At 41.2% G+C, this 20,515-nt stretch overlaps 1 protein-coding gene and 1 pseudogene across 1 annotated transcript; one reads left to right on the top strand and one right to left on the bottom strand.

The window, feature by feature from the left end:
- Positions 1-23: 23 nt before the first annotated feature.
- serinc5 (serine incorporator 5) lies at positions 24-18,755 on the bottom strand. Its single transcript, XM_030737218.1, has 12 exons — positions 18,585-18,755; positions 9,874-10,041; positions 6,963-7,141; positions 6,642-6,724; positions 6,236-6,329; positions 4,937-5,148; positions 4,685-4,777; positions 3,636-3,762; positions 3,074-3,143; positions 2,828-2,864; positions 2,327-2,471; positions 24-1,773 (listed from the first exon to the last, which is right to left on the bottom strand). The coding sequence occupies exons 1-12, from the start codon at positions 18,609-18,611 to the stop codon at positions 1,629-1,631; spliced, it is 1,380 nt and encodes a 459-aa protein (XP_030593078.1). The 5' UTR covers positions 18,612-18,755; the 3' UTR covers positions 24-1,628.
- LOC115786387 (uncharacterized) lies at positions 10,267-10,385 on the top strand (annotated as a pseudogene).
- Positions 18,756-20,515: the final 1,760 nt, after the last annotated feature.

The raw sequence follows: 20,515 nt of genomic DNA, 5'->3' as shown, positions 1-20,515 counted from the left end.
CTTCCAAATAAAGGCACCCTGTGGCGTATCAGTGGATGTTTTATTCAAAGAATGCAAGCAATGCAAACTCCATGGCCCCTACTTGAATGTATTTCAAGAATACAAGATGATTCTGTGGTAGTATACAGCCTTCACAGTGGGTCTTTTGATTTTATATAAAGCTGCTCAGCACCATAAAATGTCTACATTCATACCAATAATTAAAAAGCAGGACAAAAGATAAGTCATGTAACAGATTTTGCAATTATATGAAAGAAAAAATAAATCAAATTAAAACTTCCATACATCTTGGAACTTTAGCCAAAATGTACATATAAATTATATTAAAAAAAAAAAAAGTTAGGAATCAAATTAGGCAAAAGAAAAGAACTGAAGGAATGAGATACAAAAAAAAAAGGATTTGCTTTTGTAATATATATATTGTATTTTTTTATATAACAAAAAAGTTACATAATTAATACAGGAGACTTTCTGAAATAGGTATGAATGCCAATTTGGCAGTAAACTCAACATCCAGTGTTGAATAACTTGCTGATAAAAAGCAGTCGCGCTACTTAATTCTGACCACAATGATAGGTGGACGCGTGTAACGAAGACGAGGCAGAAAGCACTTATAACTGTACAGAAAACAGCTGGTTTAAGAGTCTGCGTATGCATGCAAATACATAATGCTTTTAATGCTATAATGTTAGGATTTTTCTCTGTAACAGATTGACAAACTGAGTATTTCCTGGTTTTCTGACCTCTACCTTTGGCAAATGTGTCACTGCAGCTCTTTCAGAGAGGTGGCGCTCTACGAACTTCACGTCAGGTTGATTTTAAGAGTGCTCGCCTGTACAACAGCAACGATGACCGGAAAACTTTCAATGACATGAAATTTTCCTAAGAAAAGATTTGGCTCAAAGGGAGCACTGACAATATTAAAACGTTATCTTTTTAATCTAAGTGGAAACTGCACAACACCGAGTGTGTAATATTAAAAAAGCTGTTGCATAGAAAACCTCTACAAAAGGGCACAATATAACAAAGCGTCAACATATACAGCTTAAACATGAGCCTGAGAGATGAGTTTTTTTTTTTTTCCAACAGAGTCAGGGAAAAATCTAATTCAATTCACACCACACTCCTCCTTTGATTCCTTAAGACACATTTAAATAAATACAATATCTTCTGTAACAGCTCTGTTTTGAAATAAATGTCTGAAAAACCTCAATACAAATTTTATGGTGCGACTGTACACAACTGGGTGAGTGTGGAAGCAAGAGAAACATGTACAGAAAGACACTTTCAGGCTTGAAATAATCTATAAGGGATGAACGATTCTCAGTGTAACTTAAGTCCCACAATTCTTTATCTAATTTCAAACCTGTAAACCATTTTAAAAAAACAAAAAAAAATACTCTGCGTGTCAGTGGTAGTAAAAGAAAAAAAACAAAACAAAAAACAACACCATCAAGGTATTAACAGCTTAACATTGTAAAACAGAGAAGTAAACACTAGCATATAAAACAAAAGGCAACAAATAATCCTCCATTTCAAAACACTGAGGGTAGTGTAGGGTTGTGTTTCAAGGTAAGGGAGGTCTGTGGTAGTCCCTTGGCCCAGAGTGTAAACTTCTGCCTGGGCAACTAGGCCACAAAGCGCTTTGGGCAGACCATGGGGGCGATGAGGGTCCACATGTACAGAATGAGACACACCCAACAGGAGGCCATCTTGATCCAGAACACTGACCAGCTCCCATCCAAAAGCTTCTCAATCTTGTGGTCATCATAGCTGGAAAAAAGGCACGCTGTGAGAGAACTGAGCAAAGCTACACAGTCTGATATTTCTTTTCAAGACAGAGCCGATGAGCTGCTTTGAAGGCAGAATTTTAAAAAAAATCTGAGAGCTCCGTGCAACGGAACAAAATGACCAGAATAAACTGGAGAAACTGAGATTTGTCAGTTTTTTCCTGACGTTTTGTCCAAGTGCTACATGTTTAACTGCTTGCTCAGCATTGGAGTTACATGATTAAGGTTTACTACTAATGAGTATGCTAGGTGAGTGCATCCTCTTTGGAGATTAATAAAGAGAACACAGAAACAGAGTCATGCAGTGCAAAAACAAACAAAGGAAAGAAAAAAAAAAAGACAGACTGCAGAAATGAGTTTCAGTGCTGGAAATTGAGCTAAAGTGCAGTTTTGATTTAAATAGTTATCAGAGATCTGCTGTCAATCCTGCAAAGTGACAGAAACATATACAGAAATGCTGCAGTTTAGCAAATATGTTGCCAAATTTGTGAAGATGTTGTCTTAGCTGTGCTGGGCACTGTAAGGGAATCACTTACTGAAACCAGTTGGTGACGGTCATCATGACATAAAGGGAGCCAAGGAAGAAGACAAAGTGGAAGTAGGTGTAGCTATAGATGGTTGCCTCTCTCTCATCATACAACACATTCTGGCCCGAGCCCGTCTTCTCCTCATCGTATTCGTCTGAAAAGCACACGTTAAGTCATGCAGGGACACATTAATGTGTGTAAAGCGTGATGCTTTTCTGGTGACCGGTTCCCCAACAGTGCAACTTTGTTTCCAGCAGGTGGCAGTGTTAGCTTGCCCATAATCCCACTTACCCCTTCTCTTGTTTTGCAGTGTAATACTAACCTAGTAACAGTGACATCATCTATGCTTGCTGACCAATGCTTTCTCACCATCCTCAATCAGGCTGAGGAATAGCAATACCCCCTCTGTGTGCAAACACCATGGCTGAGTATGTATGCATACAGGCAGACAAGCAGAAGGGAGGCAAAGAAATAAAAGACGTTTGTGAATGTGTGTGTGTGTGTCGTCACCTGTGTCATCTCCAAAGCAGAAACAACAGCGAGCTCTCTGTAAGGTAAAGGAAACATTCAGGTTACCACTGAGCTGGGATTGAATGCTTGAAAGATACAAATAGACACGCACACCTTGTGCATAATTTGTTCAGTTTATTTAGGGTGTCTAATGCCTGGCAGGTGGGCTTTAAAAAGCCCTGTCAATGTATTTAACCAGTCTGCATATTTCATTAACCCACAAACCCGGTGAGTCTGTGTATTCACCTCAGTCTCCGGCTCAGTGTTCCTACACACTCTGAGCGCTGCTGAGCCTCGTCGAGTGGTGGACGTCAAGCTAGACGCAGGGTGGCGAAAGAGACAGATGAGAGGAAAGAGAGACTGTAATTCCATCACTATGCATTTTTTGTTTCCAGTAATTTGCAGTGTGAGATTGCTGCAGAGTCTAATTTCCTTCTCTTCAAGGCACAGCCACAAGAGACAGGATGCCTCCACTAGATGGAAAACATATGTGAACAAAAGCAAAGAGCCATAGTTCTTGTCTCTCACTGCCTTTGCTCAGCCACAGCCAATCATACACTGCCTCTTCAGAGTAACAGCCAATCCAAACCAACTTATCTGTGTCGCCACAGCGTCCCATAAAACACATTTTATTCCACATCACCTGCAGCAGAAGTGCTATTAATGGGTTTGGACAGTTGGATAATCTATCTTAATTATAAATTCAATGAAATCACAAGAGATATATTACAGGGAAACTTTGTATCTGTGCAGATTAGGAAAAAAGAGAAGCAGGAGTTGTGTGTGCGTGTGTTTAAGTGTGTCTTACCAAGAGTAAAGGACACAGCCAAACAGAATAATGGTTCCTAGTGCAGTGACAATCTTTTTGTCGCTTTCTGATCCAGAGTTGATGGGGAACACACATACAGTAGTGTTCACACCATCTATTACCAGCACTATACAGAAAGAAATAAGCAGACAGAGACAGATGAGTTGAAAGAAATAGGAGGAGTACGACTGTTCTACAGATTTCTTTGGAATTAGGGTTGTATTACAGGGAGTAAGGATATTGTGAAAGATGGAGCCTTGTGTGTGTGTGTGTGTGTGTGTGTGTGTGTGTGTGTGTGTGTGTGTGTGTGTGTGTGTGTGTGTGTGTGTGTGTGTGTGTGTGTTTTGGCACAGTGTTGGCTGCAATAAAAGGAAAAAATGAGGGAAAACTGGAAAGTCGGTCCAAAAACAACAGCCTTTATAACAGTGTGTAGGGTAACTGTTAGGTAGGAGGCATGTCCTGATATTTAACATTTATAATAATATCTTTGCATATATTTATCTCAGTGTACATCATCCATTAGAATTTATGTTAACTGCAATTTTACAATCATCTACAGTTTAATTTGTGGTCACATAATCACAACTTTCGCTAAAGCTATCAGTCAAACTTTAACTTCTTTTTTTTTTCTGTGTCTATATTTTTACTTTGGGGTGTAACGGAACATCTTTAAATAAAGACCTTCAAAAATTCCAAAACTCACTGAAAGGTGAGCTTTTCTGTCTGCAAATAACTTTGCTCTGCTTTTACTGCCATGCCACTGTTTCCATTTCACAGTATGTGCATGTGGGAATCCCTCCTCCCGCTCAGGGTTAATTGTTGCCATACTTACGGTAAAACAAACTCAAATTCTGCTCTGAACTACGTACTTAAATATATTATATTAAGCTTAAGGCATGAGAAAGTGTTCATAAGAACACTTTGAAACTGCCACTCCAGCATTAACAAGCCCAGCCTATGACTTAACATAAATAATCAACTTTCTTAAAGCTGATATCCAATAATGGCAGTGACTACCAATGTGAAGATGCATTTATGACTGTACTCACTCTCTTTTGGCTTGCTGGAAAAGGCTGAAAATGTGAGGTACATGACGTACACAGTGATGACTCCTGGCTGCAAAAGTCCCGAGTTGGGCTGCACTGCAGGGACAAAAAATAATAATTCATATAATTCTCCAAACAACCTGCATTTTACAGTGTTGTGTTACAAATACCATGGCATGTGTGAATTTCTATGCTAAACAACTATAAGCAGTACAGAGTCAAATTAGATGATGTGCTTGGAAGAACAGGTCTTACGTTTCTGTATGAACGGAGAGATGGCCAGCAGGGAGACGACAAGGCACAGGCTGCCGTTGATGCCTAGAAAAATCTTGTTGAGTAAACAAGCCTCGGGGTGAGTGTAGAAAATACCCATGAAGACCACAGCTCCGACTCCAACGCTGAACAGAACCAGAGTCACAAAGGCCAGTGCAGCGTACCACAGGCGGTTATACTTCACTCCTGAATACCTGCAAACAGAAAGAATGAAGAGCAAAATGAGGAAAAAAAATAAATTTGTCCATTGAGGATTTTCTATTCAGATGGATTTTAGATCCACCAGTGTGGGTCAATAGTGGTTTGAGAGAATCGTGAAACTGTACATGCCATGTGTGCAAGTATTTTTTTAATGGGTCAGTGGTGACAGAGGTCCGGGGGGTGGGGGTGGGGGCTTATAAACAGAGTAAAAAGGTCCATAACACAACAACACCACTGCACCCTGAAACCCGGTATTTGGACCAGCAATGTAACAAAAATAATCTGAATGTAAACAAATTAGAGGCCATTGATGAACTAATTTATTTTATAATAGAGCTCAAAAGAGAGATTGTGGGGTCATAATATATAAAAGACACCTGAGCTGCAAATTCAATGAGTGTGGAAAACACATGCAAATCCCACACACTCAAGGTTTTAATCTGATACTTAGAAAATTGCTTATCTGTACATTCAAAGGTTGAATTAATACTGAGAATTACAGATAATATAGTGTGTGGTGATAGATGGGTTTTTCTCCAAAATCAAGTAGTGTAAAACCTAAAACACTAATTGAGAATTAATCATCCACTTTTTAATGCCAGATAGACTGTTTACATATTCTCAATAGATTTGTATTTCAAAATTCACTATAGACACTTATATGTGTCTATATTTACACTTATATATAAAGTAAAGAAACTGGCACTCAAAAGACTAGCTAAAATCCTAAGGAGAACACAATGCAGGTTTGTGCCTTCTCATTGATTTTTCTTGATCTGAAAATGACAGGTTTACTAAATAATGTGGTTCCAAGTGTACACACCAATACATATTGAGAGGTTGCACCGGTTTTTAGAAACAAATCTGCTGGAATTTGTGTGTAGGAAGTGAGAACTCCTAAACCATATACATCCTGTGAATCTACAGAGTGCTGGCCTGCTGCCAAGTCTGCCCTCCACCCACCAAATCACACTTTCTGAGTTTCTTAAAATCAAACAAAAAGCATTAGCCTGGCCTTATTTCACACAGTGAGCCAGGGACTGAAGACAAAGGCAAAGAGAGAAGAAATGTTGCTCTCACCAGTTTGCGTTCCATCTGTGTGCAAACTCCACCAACATCATCAGCTGGATCAATAGGAAAATGAACCCACCGACAGCTCCTATGTAGCGCCAAACTTTGGCAGAGACGGGGAAAATTGTTTCATTGATGACAAGAGCTGGTTGACAGATAAAATCTGCTGCAGGGCAAGCTTGTACCAGTATTTAAATGATGCTCCAAAAATAGACAAAGTTACAGTGTCATTTGTGGAAGTTTATTTGGGTCGGACGATGCAGGAAGTTATTTACGTAATTTACTACTTCCACTTTTACACCCACTGAGATGAGGATCTTGATGTTATGTTAGCTGACATACCACGTTAGTTATTTAAGCTTTAAAAGAAAAGTGACAGTATTGTGGCCTCAACTTGAGTGTTGGGTTTTTTTACCTTCCAGGAATGTTGCCTCATTGGGGAGGAAGAAGCCTCCAGCGCAACATGCCACCAGCGCGATAAACTTCAGTAACCAGAATCTGAATCAAGGCAGCGATAATGTAAGAAAAAAAAAAAAGTGAAAAAATGCAAACAAAGCAACACCATAAAAACAGTGATTATTGATTGTTTACAGTCAGCAGAATATGTAGTACAATAAACCCAAAAATAACAAATTTAACAAATCTTGTATTTTCCTTTCTCCATACTGATGTTCATGGATTCTGCCCGAGATCGTGAACTTTTTAACTGACAGAAGATTAAAGAAATTCTTCTTACCCGTTATGTATGGCCGCCCGGCAGCCCGTGCTGTTGTTGACCCGTATAGTGAAGATACAGAAGAACAAGAAGAAGCAGGCCATGCCAAAGCACACCTTGTAGACAGCAGAGTATCCGACGAGGGTTTTGCAGTTTTCGCCTGCATTCACCTTCTCGCACAATTCACTGTAGAAGGGGATCTAATTGGGGGGGAAAAAAAAACACAAACCCAAAATACTCAGATTAGATCATCATGGACGTGAAAAGAAACCCACCTCTGCTCATGTTTGTCTAGTATGAGGCCTCGGTGAAAGGGCCCAATAGTGTCCATCTATTCTGAGCGTCACGCCCCTAAAGGAGCAGAAAGAGAGAACAGGCAGCAACAACAACCCCTCTTTCTCTCTGTGGAGCCCTCTTTCATCCTTCACTCTATAGCCTGTTAGAGGGGCCTTACAACTAACTGTCAGTGTACACAGACAAAGGACACGGATGAATAAATTAACCACCTTTTGTCAACGAGACAGAGGAAATGGGAAGAGGGGAAAGCACAGACAGCACGAGCAGGAAAAATGTGGAGATTCTTCTTAAAATAAGCTCCGGAAGACTTTTCTGAACTACAGTAAGCTGCGTCATACAAAGCCAGAGTAAGGCAACACAGATAAGGACCTTGCTGTGGCCTTCAACAGAACACTGTGTGTCTGTGGCGGCGCGCCAACAAAAGGGACACGCTTTGAATTTGATAACCTCAGAATGGAGCCTCAATACATCGTTCCCCTTCACTGATGCCCCCCGAACGTCGAGCTGTGAGTCGAGCACAAAAGGTGCTTTTCAAGCAAAACGCCGCTTTTTGAGAGCGTTTCAAATCTTTACTTTGAGATAATAAATTGGTTAACTTGGCTTTACTAATTACTGGCAGAACCCTTAAAGTTTGACACATGGGTGAGATGCCAGCAGATTGAGTTGTCATCACCTCAGTGTGTTAGCATAGTCCAGAGCCAGATCACAACATAAGGCAAAAAGCCCATTTTTTTGGGAGCTTTTGTCTCACGTTAAGGACCATATTAGCATGTCCATGGTGTTGTGATTAAAGAGGGAAAGGGGCTGACTGTTTCAGACTGCTGTAAATCTCTTGAGAAAAGACCAGCGTTCTCATATGCACAATGACTGCTCTCTTAGCTGGGACTTCCCACTGTGCTCGGTGTGTGACTGACAGTGTGTGTGTGTGTGTGTGTGTGTGTGTGTGTGACGTGGTAGACTTTGTGTGGGGCTATCACAGGCCATTTTGTGCCTGAATGAGTCTTTTACAGCATCCTACATTCACAAGGAGACACACAGTATGGGGGCTGTTTTATTGCTGCACTGTATATACACTGGCAGAAAAGGAAGAAAAACTGCAAAAGAAGGGGATTTGAAAAAAAAAATAAAAAATCATCTTCAAATATCATGTTGACTCGAGGAAGCTTGGTCACTTCCATGATAACCCAGTCATCTCAAGATGTCTTTCCCAGAGACAGAAACATCATTATTTCCTGTTTATTCTCTGTACGCTGAGGCACACTGTGTACAAAGTGTGAATCAGTGCGGGAGCAGTGTATCAGTGCACCAAGACATCAGCTCTGAGACCTTGTGCCAGACTGTATCTACAGACTGTCTACAGTCTGACTTGCCCAGATGACAAGGTTAACTATATTGTAGTAGATAACAGCCGATTAAACTGGCATTCCAGTTTAATTGGATTTTTTTTTCTCTTTTAAGAAACAGCCACAGGAGGTCATCTTAAGTTTCATTCATTCAGAGAAGAAGAAAGCTTCATGAAAGCTGCAGAGTGCACCGGCCTAAGTTTATCTTCTCCTCTTCAAAGGCTCGACTGGCTGTTGAAACAAAGAAACCCTACCAGGCGGGATTTCTGCCTTCTGAGCTCTGGCCTTGCTGCTGTGGTGATAACACATATGGGATTCTCTGTTAAAATAGCGGGTCTGTTTTGCCCATAGCAATGCTGTAAATATTTAATTTTTCCTGTCAGCATCGGCAAGGCGGTACTGATGAAGTCTCCTAAGTTTCATTTTGTTTAGAGAAGAAGCTGAACAAAATAGTTCAACCACATGAAACGATCTGTTTCAAAATTACTATGATTTTTTTTTTTTTTTTTTTTCAGTTTCCTCTCAGCTCAGTTTCATTTGCAGGAGCTGACGTCTGTGAAGCGAAACCGGAGAAGAGTGTACAGACTAAAGAGTGTAAAAGGTCACAGTATTGAGGTTTTTATTCTTTTGTTTACTAGAGTCTGCGAGCTGACATTTCAAAAATCGAGGGATAGAATTAAGACTGTGAAGAAAGGAAAAGGAAAATTAAAACCTACAAAAAGGCAGAAATAACTTATTTCTAAGAAAAAAGCACACAACACACAGGTCTCAAGAAGAAGAAGAAAAACATCCATCAAGAATCAAACTGTCTGCTGATCTATGCTGCAGTTTGCAATGCATATAAAGATGTGACTGAAAAGGCCAAAATATGAGTGAAATGAATGGGGGGACCAAACTGTACTGTTTGTAATCCCTGAAGACCCAGAGGAGTCATAATCCATACTGTAGTTTACATCACTGTGATAATAAAGCACTCATTTAATAGATGTTTTAGAACTTCATCTTTTTAAACAAATCTGCTGACTCTCCTTTGAAAATGAACAGTTCCCTCACACAGGTGAGCACACAGTTACTGGTTTAAAATGACTTTTTAAACTAAGGCACCAGTGGGTGAGTGTGTCCAAACTTTTGACCGGTAGGGTATACAAAATTCAAACTTTTCAGTTATATGCAGCCTCTTCACTCATCCGCAGAGCAGATATTTTGATATTTAATGTAATGATATTTTAGTTTTTTGTTGCTAAAACAAAGAGTGTGTGCATGCATGCTTTTTGAGAGAATTATGTACTCACGTTGTCTTTCAATGCCTGCTCCACGGTGGGGGACATCATGATGACACAGAGGACGGTGACCAGCAGGAAGTAGAAGGCGTACATGATTCGGGTCCCTGTAGACTGTTTGATCTTCGGGCAGCACTTACAGCAGCATGAGCAGGCCGCTGAGCCGCAGCAGCAGGCCAGCTGCATGCAGAGAACAATGGAGAAAAGGCGGAAGAGACAGACAGAGAGACAAAGAGAGGTGGGGAAGACTTTATTATTACACTTCATAACTTTCCACAAGTTCTCATACAGACATCAAGTATTTTGGGTGGGAGTTGGGAGAACCAGGGTTCAGTGTAGTTATTTTTCTCAGCAATTGCACTGGATAAAAATAAACTGGTATAAAATATTTCCTGAAATGGCCTGGCTTACAGCTATACCAACCTAAGCATGCCCAACCTTGTCTGATCTTGGAAGCTAAATAGGGTTGGGCCTGGTTAGCATTTGAATGAGAGACCGCCTGGGAATACCAGGTGCTGTAAGCAAGGGTGGGGTTGGCTCAGTAGGCAGAGCAGGTCATCTACTAATTGGAAGGTTGGTGGTTCAGTCCCCGGCTGCTCCAGTATCCTTGCATGTCAAAGTATCCTTGGGCAAGATACTGAACCCTGACTTGCTGCCAGTGTGTTCACTGGAGTGTGAAGTGAGACGAAGTGCTTTATGAACCAGTCCATCCATCTATGAAATCACTAATGTAAAGGACCAAAAGTTAAAAAAAGCCAAATTCTAAAAAAGAAATAAAGAGAACAAAAAGACATACACATAGAAAGAAAACAAAAGTACTCAAAATAATTACAGCTTGGGAGCTGTGATTTTTGCACACTGTATGAACTAAGTTGATAGATCTTCATGAGAAACACTGCAAATATTTTACTGAGGGCTGAAAGTTCCGTTTTATTACAGTATCAGTGGCAGTTTCAAATCCATCTAGTCTGTGGGAAGCTAAACGGTTTTGTTTGCTATCAGGGCAAAATGTATCACATTAAAAAGCTTTCCACACTAAAGCACTTAGCTTCCCCTTTTTGGCCAGCAGACAAAGTTATTAGAAGAAAATTGGTTCACGTTTTCTCCTGAACAGTGAATAACACAAAATAAAAGACACCCATTCATGGTTTCACTCAGATCTCTCTCTCTCCTTCACAGAAGAAACTTTTGAGGATTACAAGACAGTGAAGGCTCTTGTCTGAAAACACAGACACACACACACACACACAGAGGCCTACTCTGTTTCTTCTGACAGGCGGTCATACAGGAGGAGGACAGTTACATAAAGACGGGCCCTGTGTTCTTTTAGGAAAGAAGAGGCTCTATAATTACACAGCTCACGGTCTTTCTGTAGCCACCCCATCCGGCTTGGGTAAGCTTCCTACCCCTCATCCTGCAGAATACACTCCTGTGGTAAGTAAAACTTTGTTGTAGAGAACAGTCAGGTGTGGTTGCAACACGGGTGCCACCACACCTGATTGCTCCCCACAACACTGTTTTAGTCAGGGGTGGAGGGCGTAGAATCACACAATTTTCATCTGGCCTCTAGCTACTGTAATTATGGCATTAGGTGAGGATTAACAAATTATGAGCAAATGGCTCACTTGCTAAAAACTACTGACGCCTCAGAAATGATGGTGTTGTTTATATGGACTAAAACATCTAATGAAAGCTGCACACTGTTTAATGACATCACCTTATATCAACAGCACCATTTCACATTTTCTGCCTCCAAATATACTGATTTAAGCATTTTTAATGTATGCTCCTGTATGAGTCTACATTTTTTGAGGGGTGGGTCTTCCTCTATAAAATAAGACGGGAAATGAGGGTTTAGCAATTATTTTTTTTTTCAGTCCCTACAGACCTGCTAGTGCATCCTAGTGAGATCACTTCAGTTTGCTTTTTAGTCAAAACAGTGACCTCATCTTACCTCTCTGAGTCTGTGTCCTACGTAACAATGTGCTGATGTTGTAAAGCCAGTGTGAAACCCTGTCTGGTTTACAAGTAGCGCACTTTAGTTTCAGTACTGCCTGCAGAAGCTACATATAAAGTACATTCTCCTGCATACAGAATCCATACAATCAGGACACTACGATTTCATAAAGCTGCACATTGAATTGTTTGATCCTTTTGCTGCAGGTGTAACTGACACAGAGGACTGTAGGCCAGAATGTACACACACAAAAAACATGTTGGCTTCAGTTCTGTAAAAAGCAACCAAATGCAGAAGGACATCTGGGTATTTCTGGCCTACGGCATTTGCATATTAATGTATTATACTGGACTAGGACTAGGACATACTAAGCCTAATTTGGAAGACTGATTAGTATCGAAGTATGGAGAATAATATATAATATCACTGACATCTGCACTTTACTTGCTGTCATAACAACAAGACAATTACTGAATATATTCCTGTTGTTTGTATAAAGCGCTTTTTATTGCTATCTTCATAGTTCTTATTGTTTATATTTTTGTGTCTTTTTTAAAAGCTACTTTTATCCCTTGCCATTAGCAGATAGTCACCAAACAAAATTTTTGTTGTATCTTTCTGCAATGACAAAGTCTCTTAATCTTAAATTCTGATGACTGAAATACCTTATTTGTCATTAATTAATGCACTGTTTATGCTAGGGTTGGGTACCGAACTTGGTACCTTTCAGGTCATAGACCAAATTATGTCAGTAATACTGAATACCGATTCACATTAAAATGACACTTATGACACTTATTTCCACATTGCCAAAAAAATAAAAAGAAATAAGTAACAATCTCCACTGATGTTTTTCCAGCTGTGCTTTTGCTGATAAATTGGGCACAATGCACACTGAGTTTACACAGCGTTTTGCAGACTTTGAAGTGCAGAAATTGAACTTTGAACTGCTAAGAAGTCCATCTGAAGTTGACGTAGAAAAAGTTCCAGCAAACATCCAGATGGAACTGATAGAACTGCAAAGTGACGACACTCTAAGGACAAAGTATGACTCTGTAGGGCCTGCAAGGGTCACCCGATTCATTCCTGACATGATGCTCGAACGCTCTGCATGTGTGGTAGTGCATACCTATGTGAGCAGCTCCACTCCATCCTGAGAACTTCCACAACTCAGAGCCTAAACCCCAAACACAAATGAACCTGCAGCCAAGAAAAGATGCCACGGAGAAATGGACTAAGAGAGAAACTAAATAGCTGTTTGCTTCTGGACTTTTTCCTGATATCACATCAGTTTTTATTTGAAAATTTTTTATCAGCTTGAAATATTCTCATTTTGCCTGATGTTAATTTTGAATATTGTCTTATATTTTATTTAATGTGTTGAGGAAAAAGTTGCTGTATTCTGGCTATTCAAGTTCATACTGCTGATTAAATTTTCAGTTATACTGTTCAATAAATGTTAATCCTGTTTGGCCCACGACTTAGACTGTGTTTTCAATTTTGGCCCGCTCTGTGATTGAGTTTGACGCCCCTGCTCCAGATGGTTTATGAGGTTTTATACACAGTAATTAATGCTTTCGCCAGAGTAATTTATGGTCCCGTAAATGTGTCTATCTGCGTACACATTTCCATTTGAACAGCGAGCAGTGAGGGGTTTTCACCCACCGCAGACGCACTCCTGTACAGTCGTCCAAAATCTCAGTTGTGCATCGCTGGAAGCGGATGACGCATACCTCTGCCGAATGCTGACTGGTTGATAAATGGGCTGGAAAAAGGAAGGAAGCAACAGCTGTGTTCACCAGAAATGGGAGAAATGCGAAAAAAAGAGAAAACAGGTTGATTTTAGTTTATTCCCAGTTAGGGTTTGACTGTGTACATCTGTACACAGTTTACCAATGCTTGAGGTAACATAGTATCAAGAAGTTTGAAATGCTGCCACAAAGGTCAAATGTGCTTATTTCTGCTTTCATGCGTCCACAGGCTTGCAGCCTTGAATCTATCCATGTCCCTCCCGACCTTTATACACAGCTTAAGAGAATAAGCAGTTTCCTCTTTCTCTGCTGCGCCCACGTCTTTCTCAATGGGTGATTAATTAGCCACAACAGACTGAAAGTAAGTAAGAAAAAAACAGGACAATTTAAGTTGTGAGGGTGTTTAGATTTCATTAGTTAGGGGGTGTTTCACCAGCGGACTGCACACAGCAAGGGGGCCCAACGGCAAACTCTGCAGAGCTGACAGAGGGAGGGGGAGCCGTGAGAGGGGAAACGTCTCGAGGAATTCCACCACACACAGACACAAAAAAAGTATCCACGGTAACCAGTGCTGACCCTATCCACTCGATGAACCATCCACCACCTCCTCCACTGCCCCACCAGCATATCGACAGGTGGTTGGAGTGTCAGCAGTTTGCAACCCTGCTTAAATATCAACAGCAGCCTCCCACAGAGCACCACACCATGATGCATTTAGCATGAAACATGGCTACTAGTGAGGCGGTAGACTCAAGCCCAGACTCTCACAACCCACACACACACACACACACACACACACACACACACACACACACACACACACACACACACACACACACACACACACACACAAAAGAAACACGGTGATTGTGGGACTTTCACTTGTCTCTTTCTCGCTTTACCAGAAATTCTCACTGTTTTCATTTTATTTCTTCTATCCTCCCCCAGCATGCAACTGGAAGGCTTAGTGACGTCATCTTTTTTTCTTCCTCTTATTTGGTCCTCTTCACCCTTTCTTTGTATTCTTCAGCTGCCCTTAACAATTTGTCATTGACCCCCTCAGTGCTTCAGCTTTTTCAGGGGTCAGGACAAAGACGATGTTGCCTTTCCTTTACACAAAGCACACAGCTTCAGGATTCAGTCAAGAGGGGATGGATGGGACACGGCAGTGAGAATACGCTCAGAAAAGGAACACATTCAAAATGAAGCAAGCTGAATAAGTCTGAATAATTTTAGCTTGCTCAACAGGGAGTTTACTCGAAAGATGGATGCATGCTTAACAGATGTTATACAGTCTTGTATTCCACCCAAAGATGATATCTGTGATGGCTGTAAGCTGTTTGATTTTATGAGAATTACGATCCTTTTACCCCCCCTTTTTATTCTCTACTGCCTTTCATCCTCAAAGCAGCAGTGATGAAAAGGACTGGAGTATCTTGCAAACAGGAAATGGAAAGGGTAGGCTAAATCAAACCCATCGGGGTAAACTCCAGCGCACATCGCCACGCTTACGCAACACAAACAGAAATAGGTCATACACTATATCACGGTAAGGACCACAAAGGAGAACGAGGATTTCAGATACAGAGCCAAGAGCTGAGACATTTCTCCTCTAACAAGTACACCAACCCCAATAACGTGTCAACATATTGCACAAGTTCATCTGACAGACTCTTTTAGTTTTCTTTGTCTGTGGCAGCAGTGTTTAACACAAGGACACAAAAACTGTTCTGCTGCAATGAGGAAAAAAAAATAACATTTTCTGATGTGAGATGGTGACTTGATTAGCAGACGTGCAATGATACACACCCAACAGCAAACTGGGAAACACACACACACACACACACACACACACACAGACACAGACAGACAGGAATGACTCATGAACAAGACAACCAAAACACCCTGACTGGAACAACTTATCTGGAAGTTTAAACCCCTGGTTGGTTGGTTGATTCATTCATTCGTCACATCTTATACATTATTTATTCCATGTCCTATTTCAGTCAATACACAAATCCTTACATGCAATGCTGTAGCTGGCTGCTTTAAAACTCTTTGGGACTCTGGATAAAGCTTAATGACAGTGGCCCCTGTTCAAAACACAATGAATCATGGGAATCCACTGGCTCGGTTGAAATGGCAGACACACCCTGTTATCTCAAATTGCAATGCTTTGTGTCGCAGGCGGGTCGCGGGAAACCAGCAGGGACCAGGACAAGCAAACAAGATGAAATTTAGGGCAACACAAGACAAGGCAGGAGCTTTCTCACATATGTTCAGTTGGCCCAAGCTTCCAGACCAAGACCTACTCCACTTTCCCTCATACTGTGAGTGACAGCTCCACTATTGTCTATATAGCTAGGCAGCTGTATACACACAGCAAAAATGTATCACTGCTCTGTTTCCTGTACACAAAGAGAGGTATTTGCTCTCCCTCTCTTGGCAAATATAGCCCCCTAGCTACAACCAACAGAGAGAAACTTTAGTTCAGTTGAGAGAAAAGAGAAAAAACTAACTAAAGGCAAAACTGAGGTACAGTGAAGAGCCAAAAGCAGAGGGCTGAAATGAAACAAACCTTGGCAGGCCAAGGTGTTTGTCACAAAACAAGCAAAGGAAACTGCCAACAGGAAGACGGTCAAGATACAAGGCAGCATCACATCAAACGGTACAAGTAGTTGTGTTTACACAGGAAGCAGTTTCACTTCTCAGCATCTACTGTTCCAAAAAAAAAAGGAGATGTGAAAAGGGGAAAAGGCAGAGGAAGGCATTATCTGTGGCTTATGGCAATTCGGTCGGAGAAAAATGGAATGAAGGGCTGCCAGAGATGTCCCAGTTGGGGGGAAAATATCCCCGCTGCTTGCTGCTGCTGACCACAGCAAAATTCCTGAGGGGAAGCTGAAAACAACGGGCATGTGTGATGTGCACACAGTTGGAGAGTAATTCTAATCATATGAGAGAACCAAAAATGTATTTTGTCAAGAGGAGTGTTCAGAATGTTTACAGGCAGCATTCACTTCAGCTAGTTTTACAAGTCAAGTTTCACAGGTAATCACCTGCCCCCACCGCTGCATCACAGCTACTGTCTCGTGACCCCGGCCGTCTGATGAGGTCGGCTCTGTTCACGTGAGTGGTGCTGGGTCACTACACGCCACTTCCTTCTTACCAGACTCTTATTTTTCACCACCCGAATGAAGGCAAGATAGTGAAGGTTTCTTTATCAGTGAGGATGCTTGCATCAAGTCACGCTCTATCCCTTTGACTCATGTACTCTGGCAAAGGTGCCTGTTCCATAACTGTGCTGCATACAGACACCAACATGGTTTCAGTCCTGCTCCTGCACTCACAGCCAACACTTACTTGTGGCATTCTGGACTGCACTCAACACTGAGCTACAGGCTTCAACCTGCCCTCCCCCTCATCACAACATGGCATACATCCCCGATCCCACAGAGAAATTACAAGTGAGCTGCTCCCATGCCGTGCTTCCTCCTGCCTTCAAATCTATCCCAAACAGCAGTCACCCTTTCCTTCAAGCCAAGGAGGAAATTAACAGACCACACACCAATTTGGGCCACTCTAAAGCTCAAGTGTGGCAAATATATTCACACACACAAAGTTAATTACAAGCACACACATAAATAGAGATGGTAAGTAAACGGGGTGTCTGTGACAGGGATTAGCACACCACCAGCACAGCAACACAAAACCGATCTTATTCTTTGCCCTTCATTTCCTCTTAATCCTACTCTGTTTCCATCCGTCCCATCCGTCTGTGAAAAGAGCAGGAAATAGAAGTCACCTCCTTTAGTTTAGGGATGTGCATATGTAATTAAATTCCTAGCCAGATCAGCTCAGCAATGGTGACCCACTGGTCAAAACGCAATCTGGTAGCTGGAGAAAACACGCTCGGCATGAAAGGAAACCCTCTCTAACTTACATGTGAACCACCACCCTGTCTTTTGAAAGTAATTCTGCAACGTCACTGTCTTCACACCTCTCATAAAAGCCACACAAACATACACAATTATTTTATTACCAATTTTTTAAAGAAGTGTCAACATGCAAAAGCCCACGTTTACATCTGTTCTAACCAATCAATAGTCCAATAGTCACTCTGCTATCACACAACACAAACAACACAAACTAACACCAACAAATACGTGGCTTTCCCACGTTCCCTAAAACAGGGAACAGTAATCAGAACTATTGTTTAGCTTTCAATCCACACAATATACAATCCAAAAGTAACAGTTTAGTCTGGAAATTCAAAACTGCACTTTATTTACAAAATATTACAAAATAAGCTACGTGTTCTTTAAAAGCAATTCAGCACATTTAAATCTGACCTGAAACGGAAGAGAAAACAAAACAAAAACAGACATTGTTTTTGTAGAGGGTGTACATCTATCTCTTTATTTTTCAGCTGAGCCCTTACAAGTTATAACAACTCACAATTGACTGGTGGAAGAAATTGCCTCATCATCAGACCCTCTATCTTTTTTTTTTTGTTTTGTTTTGTTTTCTTGGAGCTGAGGAGTAAGATGTGATTTAAAAAAAAAAAAACTGTGACTGTCCACTACTGAAAAACAAAGCGCTCATTTAATCACAGCCATGGCGCGTCTGGTAGTCTGCTGTCAGCCCCACAGTGTTTTACTGTCCCCATTAATAAATGTTTCTGAAGACATTTCAGTTCTAGGTCATGTGGCTTTGCCTCGCCTCGCTTTGTCTTCCAACGGCTTTACAGTGAAGTTATCCAATCTGCTCAATGAGCCGGGGGGTTATAATTCATTATTTCGCGCTGTTACCATATTATAAGGTAGCCAAGGGAAAAGGCTGACGGAAATGACCGAGGCACTCGGGACAGCAGCTGACGGTAAAGGAAAGGAAAACCGTCAACAAAAACGGAAAACGTTAAGGACGTCTCATTGTTGCGCTCCGTCACAGCGTTTCTAACCGACGAAGAGCAACAAAACACACAGCAGTAAAAGGCAGAGTCGTCTATTGTTCCTCACCTGCGAGATACAACATGGAGTGCACATTATGAGGGGACTCGATGAATAAAATCCGTCTGAGAGTGAGGCGAGCTCGGGGATTTCTTAGCCGCTTTCTTCTTCTTCCACATGAAATCAGCGACACACGGGAAACCAAAGCGCGTCCTCTCCTCCGTCCACCCAGCCCTCCAGCCTGCCTTCCTGCCGCTCTATTCCTCCCCCTTTTTCTCTCCTCCCACTGACTGCACATCATCGCCACCACCAACAAAAAGCTTAGCGCAAAGGTGCACTGGCTGTGCCACGGAGAGCATCAGGGAGCTGACTAAATAGGTTATATCAGTCTTTGATAAAAACGTGACATTTTCAAATTACAGCCTAGCTTTAACACAAAGCCACATGTCATACAAGTTAGACCCCTAGACTGCGTGTTTGATGATAAATGATATTATAAGAATTGACACTGAAAGATAAAAATACTAGGGGGTGGGTGCAGGATTAAAAGAGCCACAGACGGTACAGGATACAGGTTAATAACTGGTGGTATATTGCTTATAGTCACATTTAATTATTCAAATAAGGAGGAACCATGAAAGATAATTTGGTAGAGTCTGACATACACACAAAGGCTGAATCCCAACATAAAATACCACTTGAGATTTTTTAAAAATAATAGTTTATACAAAATAACTTAATATGAATACAATACACTTTAATATCAGACAATATAATACCTTATTTATCCTAGAATACAGTGAGAATATGCTCAGAAAGCAGTTTATAAAATAATAATAAAAGTAAAGAGCAGATGCCACACTGATGTACTGTACTATAATGAGCTACATTTTGTTGCATTTTATTTAAACAACAACAAAAAATCATCATAAAGTGAGCTATAACACAACACAAAGAGGATTTTATCTTGTCTTCATCATCCCACTGTACTTGTTCACATGGTTGCATCTTACTGACTCAGATTCATGGAACAGGAACTTAGTAAGTAAACCCTGTTCATGGTTTCTAACAGCATGTGGGCAACCGTGTGTCAAGCCCAGCTGTGGAGTCGGAGTTGTTTCACTGGCCAGTGAAGGGGCCTTGATAAGGCTGAGGTGATAAGGCTGCTACTGTAGCTCCCTTTGGCTTGTGTTGCTCTTTGCCAACGCTGTCATATGACCAGTTGACTCACACTTTTGTCAGTCACCGCTACCATCACAAGTCATTGTGTGCCTTCTCAGCACTGAATTGTGGGGCCTTTACAAATGGGCATGAATCACACAGGACTGCCTCTTTACGAAGAACACAAATCCACAGCTCTTCTCTTCAGAGGGAGGAAAAAGCACTTAGCATTAAGCAGAAAATCTGCAGCGGCCCTTGTAACAGAATAAGACATAGATTTGACTGAATATGAAGAGAATATCCATACTGGCCTACTCACATCTCTTCCTCCGTCTTCACTCTGATCTGATCGTGTTTGACAGAAAACCAAAAGGGCAGCAGAGCGCCTGCCAGAGCATCAGGGCCCTGACGTGTCAGACTGTACTGGACCAGCATAATATCAAAAAGAAAAGACGGGGGAGAAAATATACATTGTCAGGCATACATACGAGCACCTGGGGGCCTTACAAACTACTGAGTACCATTTTGAGTTGCTGCAATATTTAAAGTTCTATAAAATGGACTAGCCTGCCGCATCATTTTTTTCACTTTCTCAGGGTGCCTTTGAATTCAGCCCTCTGCAGGCTGAGTTTAATTTACATCAAACAATGTGGTGTCACCGTGTGTGCCCTAAAGCCGGTGTTCTTGTTTCAGGCCACCAGTCTCTCACTGAAACACTGAGCACAAGTAAAGTGAAATCAGTCTGTATTGTGCAGACTGCATGGGTATTACCAAGTGAACTCACAACCCTTGGGAAGATTTTGGTTGTCACTTTTTTGCCTTATGAATAGAACAGAATA

The sequence above is a fragment of the Archocentrus centrarchus genome, chromosome 9 (genome assembly GCF_007364275.1).
Source record: "Archocentrus centrarchus isolate MPI-CPG fArcCen1 chromosome 9, fArcCen1, whole genome shotgun sequence".
In the NCBI taxonomy this organism is placed as follows: domain Eukaryota; kingdom Metazoa; phylum Chordata; class Actinopteri; order Cichliformes; family Cichlidae; genus Archocentrus; species Archocentrus centrarchus.
The sequence above is the reverse complement of the archived record's forward strand: the minus strand, read 5'-3'. Positions and strand labels throughout refer to the sequence as shown.

What these genes read in the sequence shown, in the direction of transcription:
- serinc5 (XM_030737218.1), bottom strand. Translation starts at nt 18,611, where the DNA reads ATGTGCACTCCATGTTGTATCTCGCAG. An exon ending in TGAGGCAACATTCCTGGAAG is followed by an intron (nt 6,330 to 6,641) that starts GTAAAAAAACCC and finishes TCTCTGCCAAAG; the next exon opens with TTTGGCGCTACATAGGAGCT. An exon ending in ACACTGAGCCGGAGACTGAG is followed by an intron (nt 2,865 to 3,073) that starts GTGAATACACAG and finishes TTTACCTTACAG; the next exon opens with AGAGCTCGCTGTTGTTTCTG.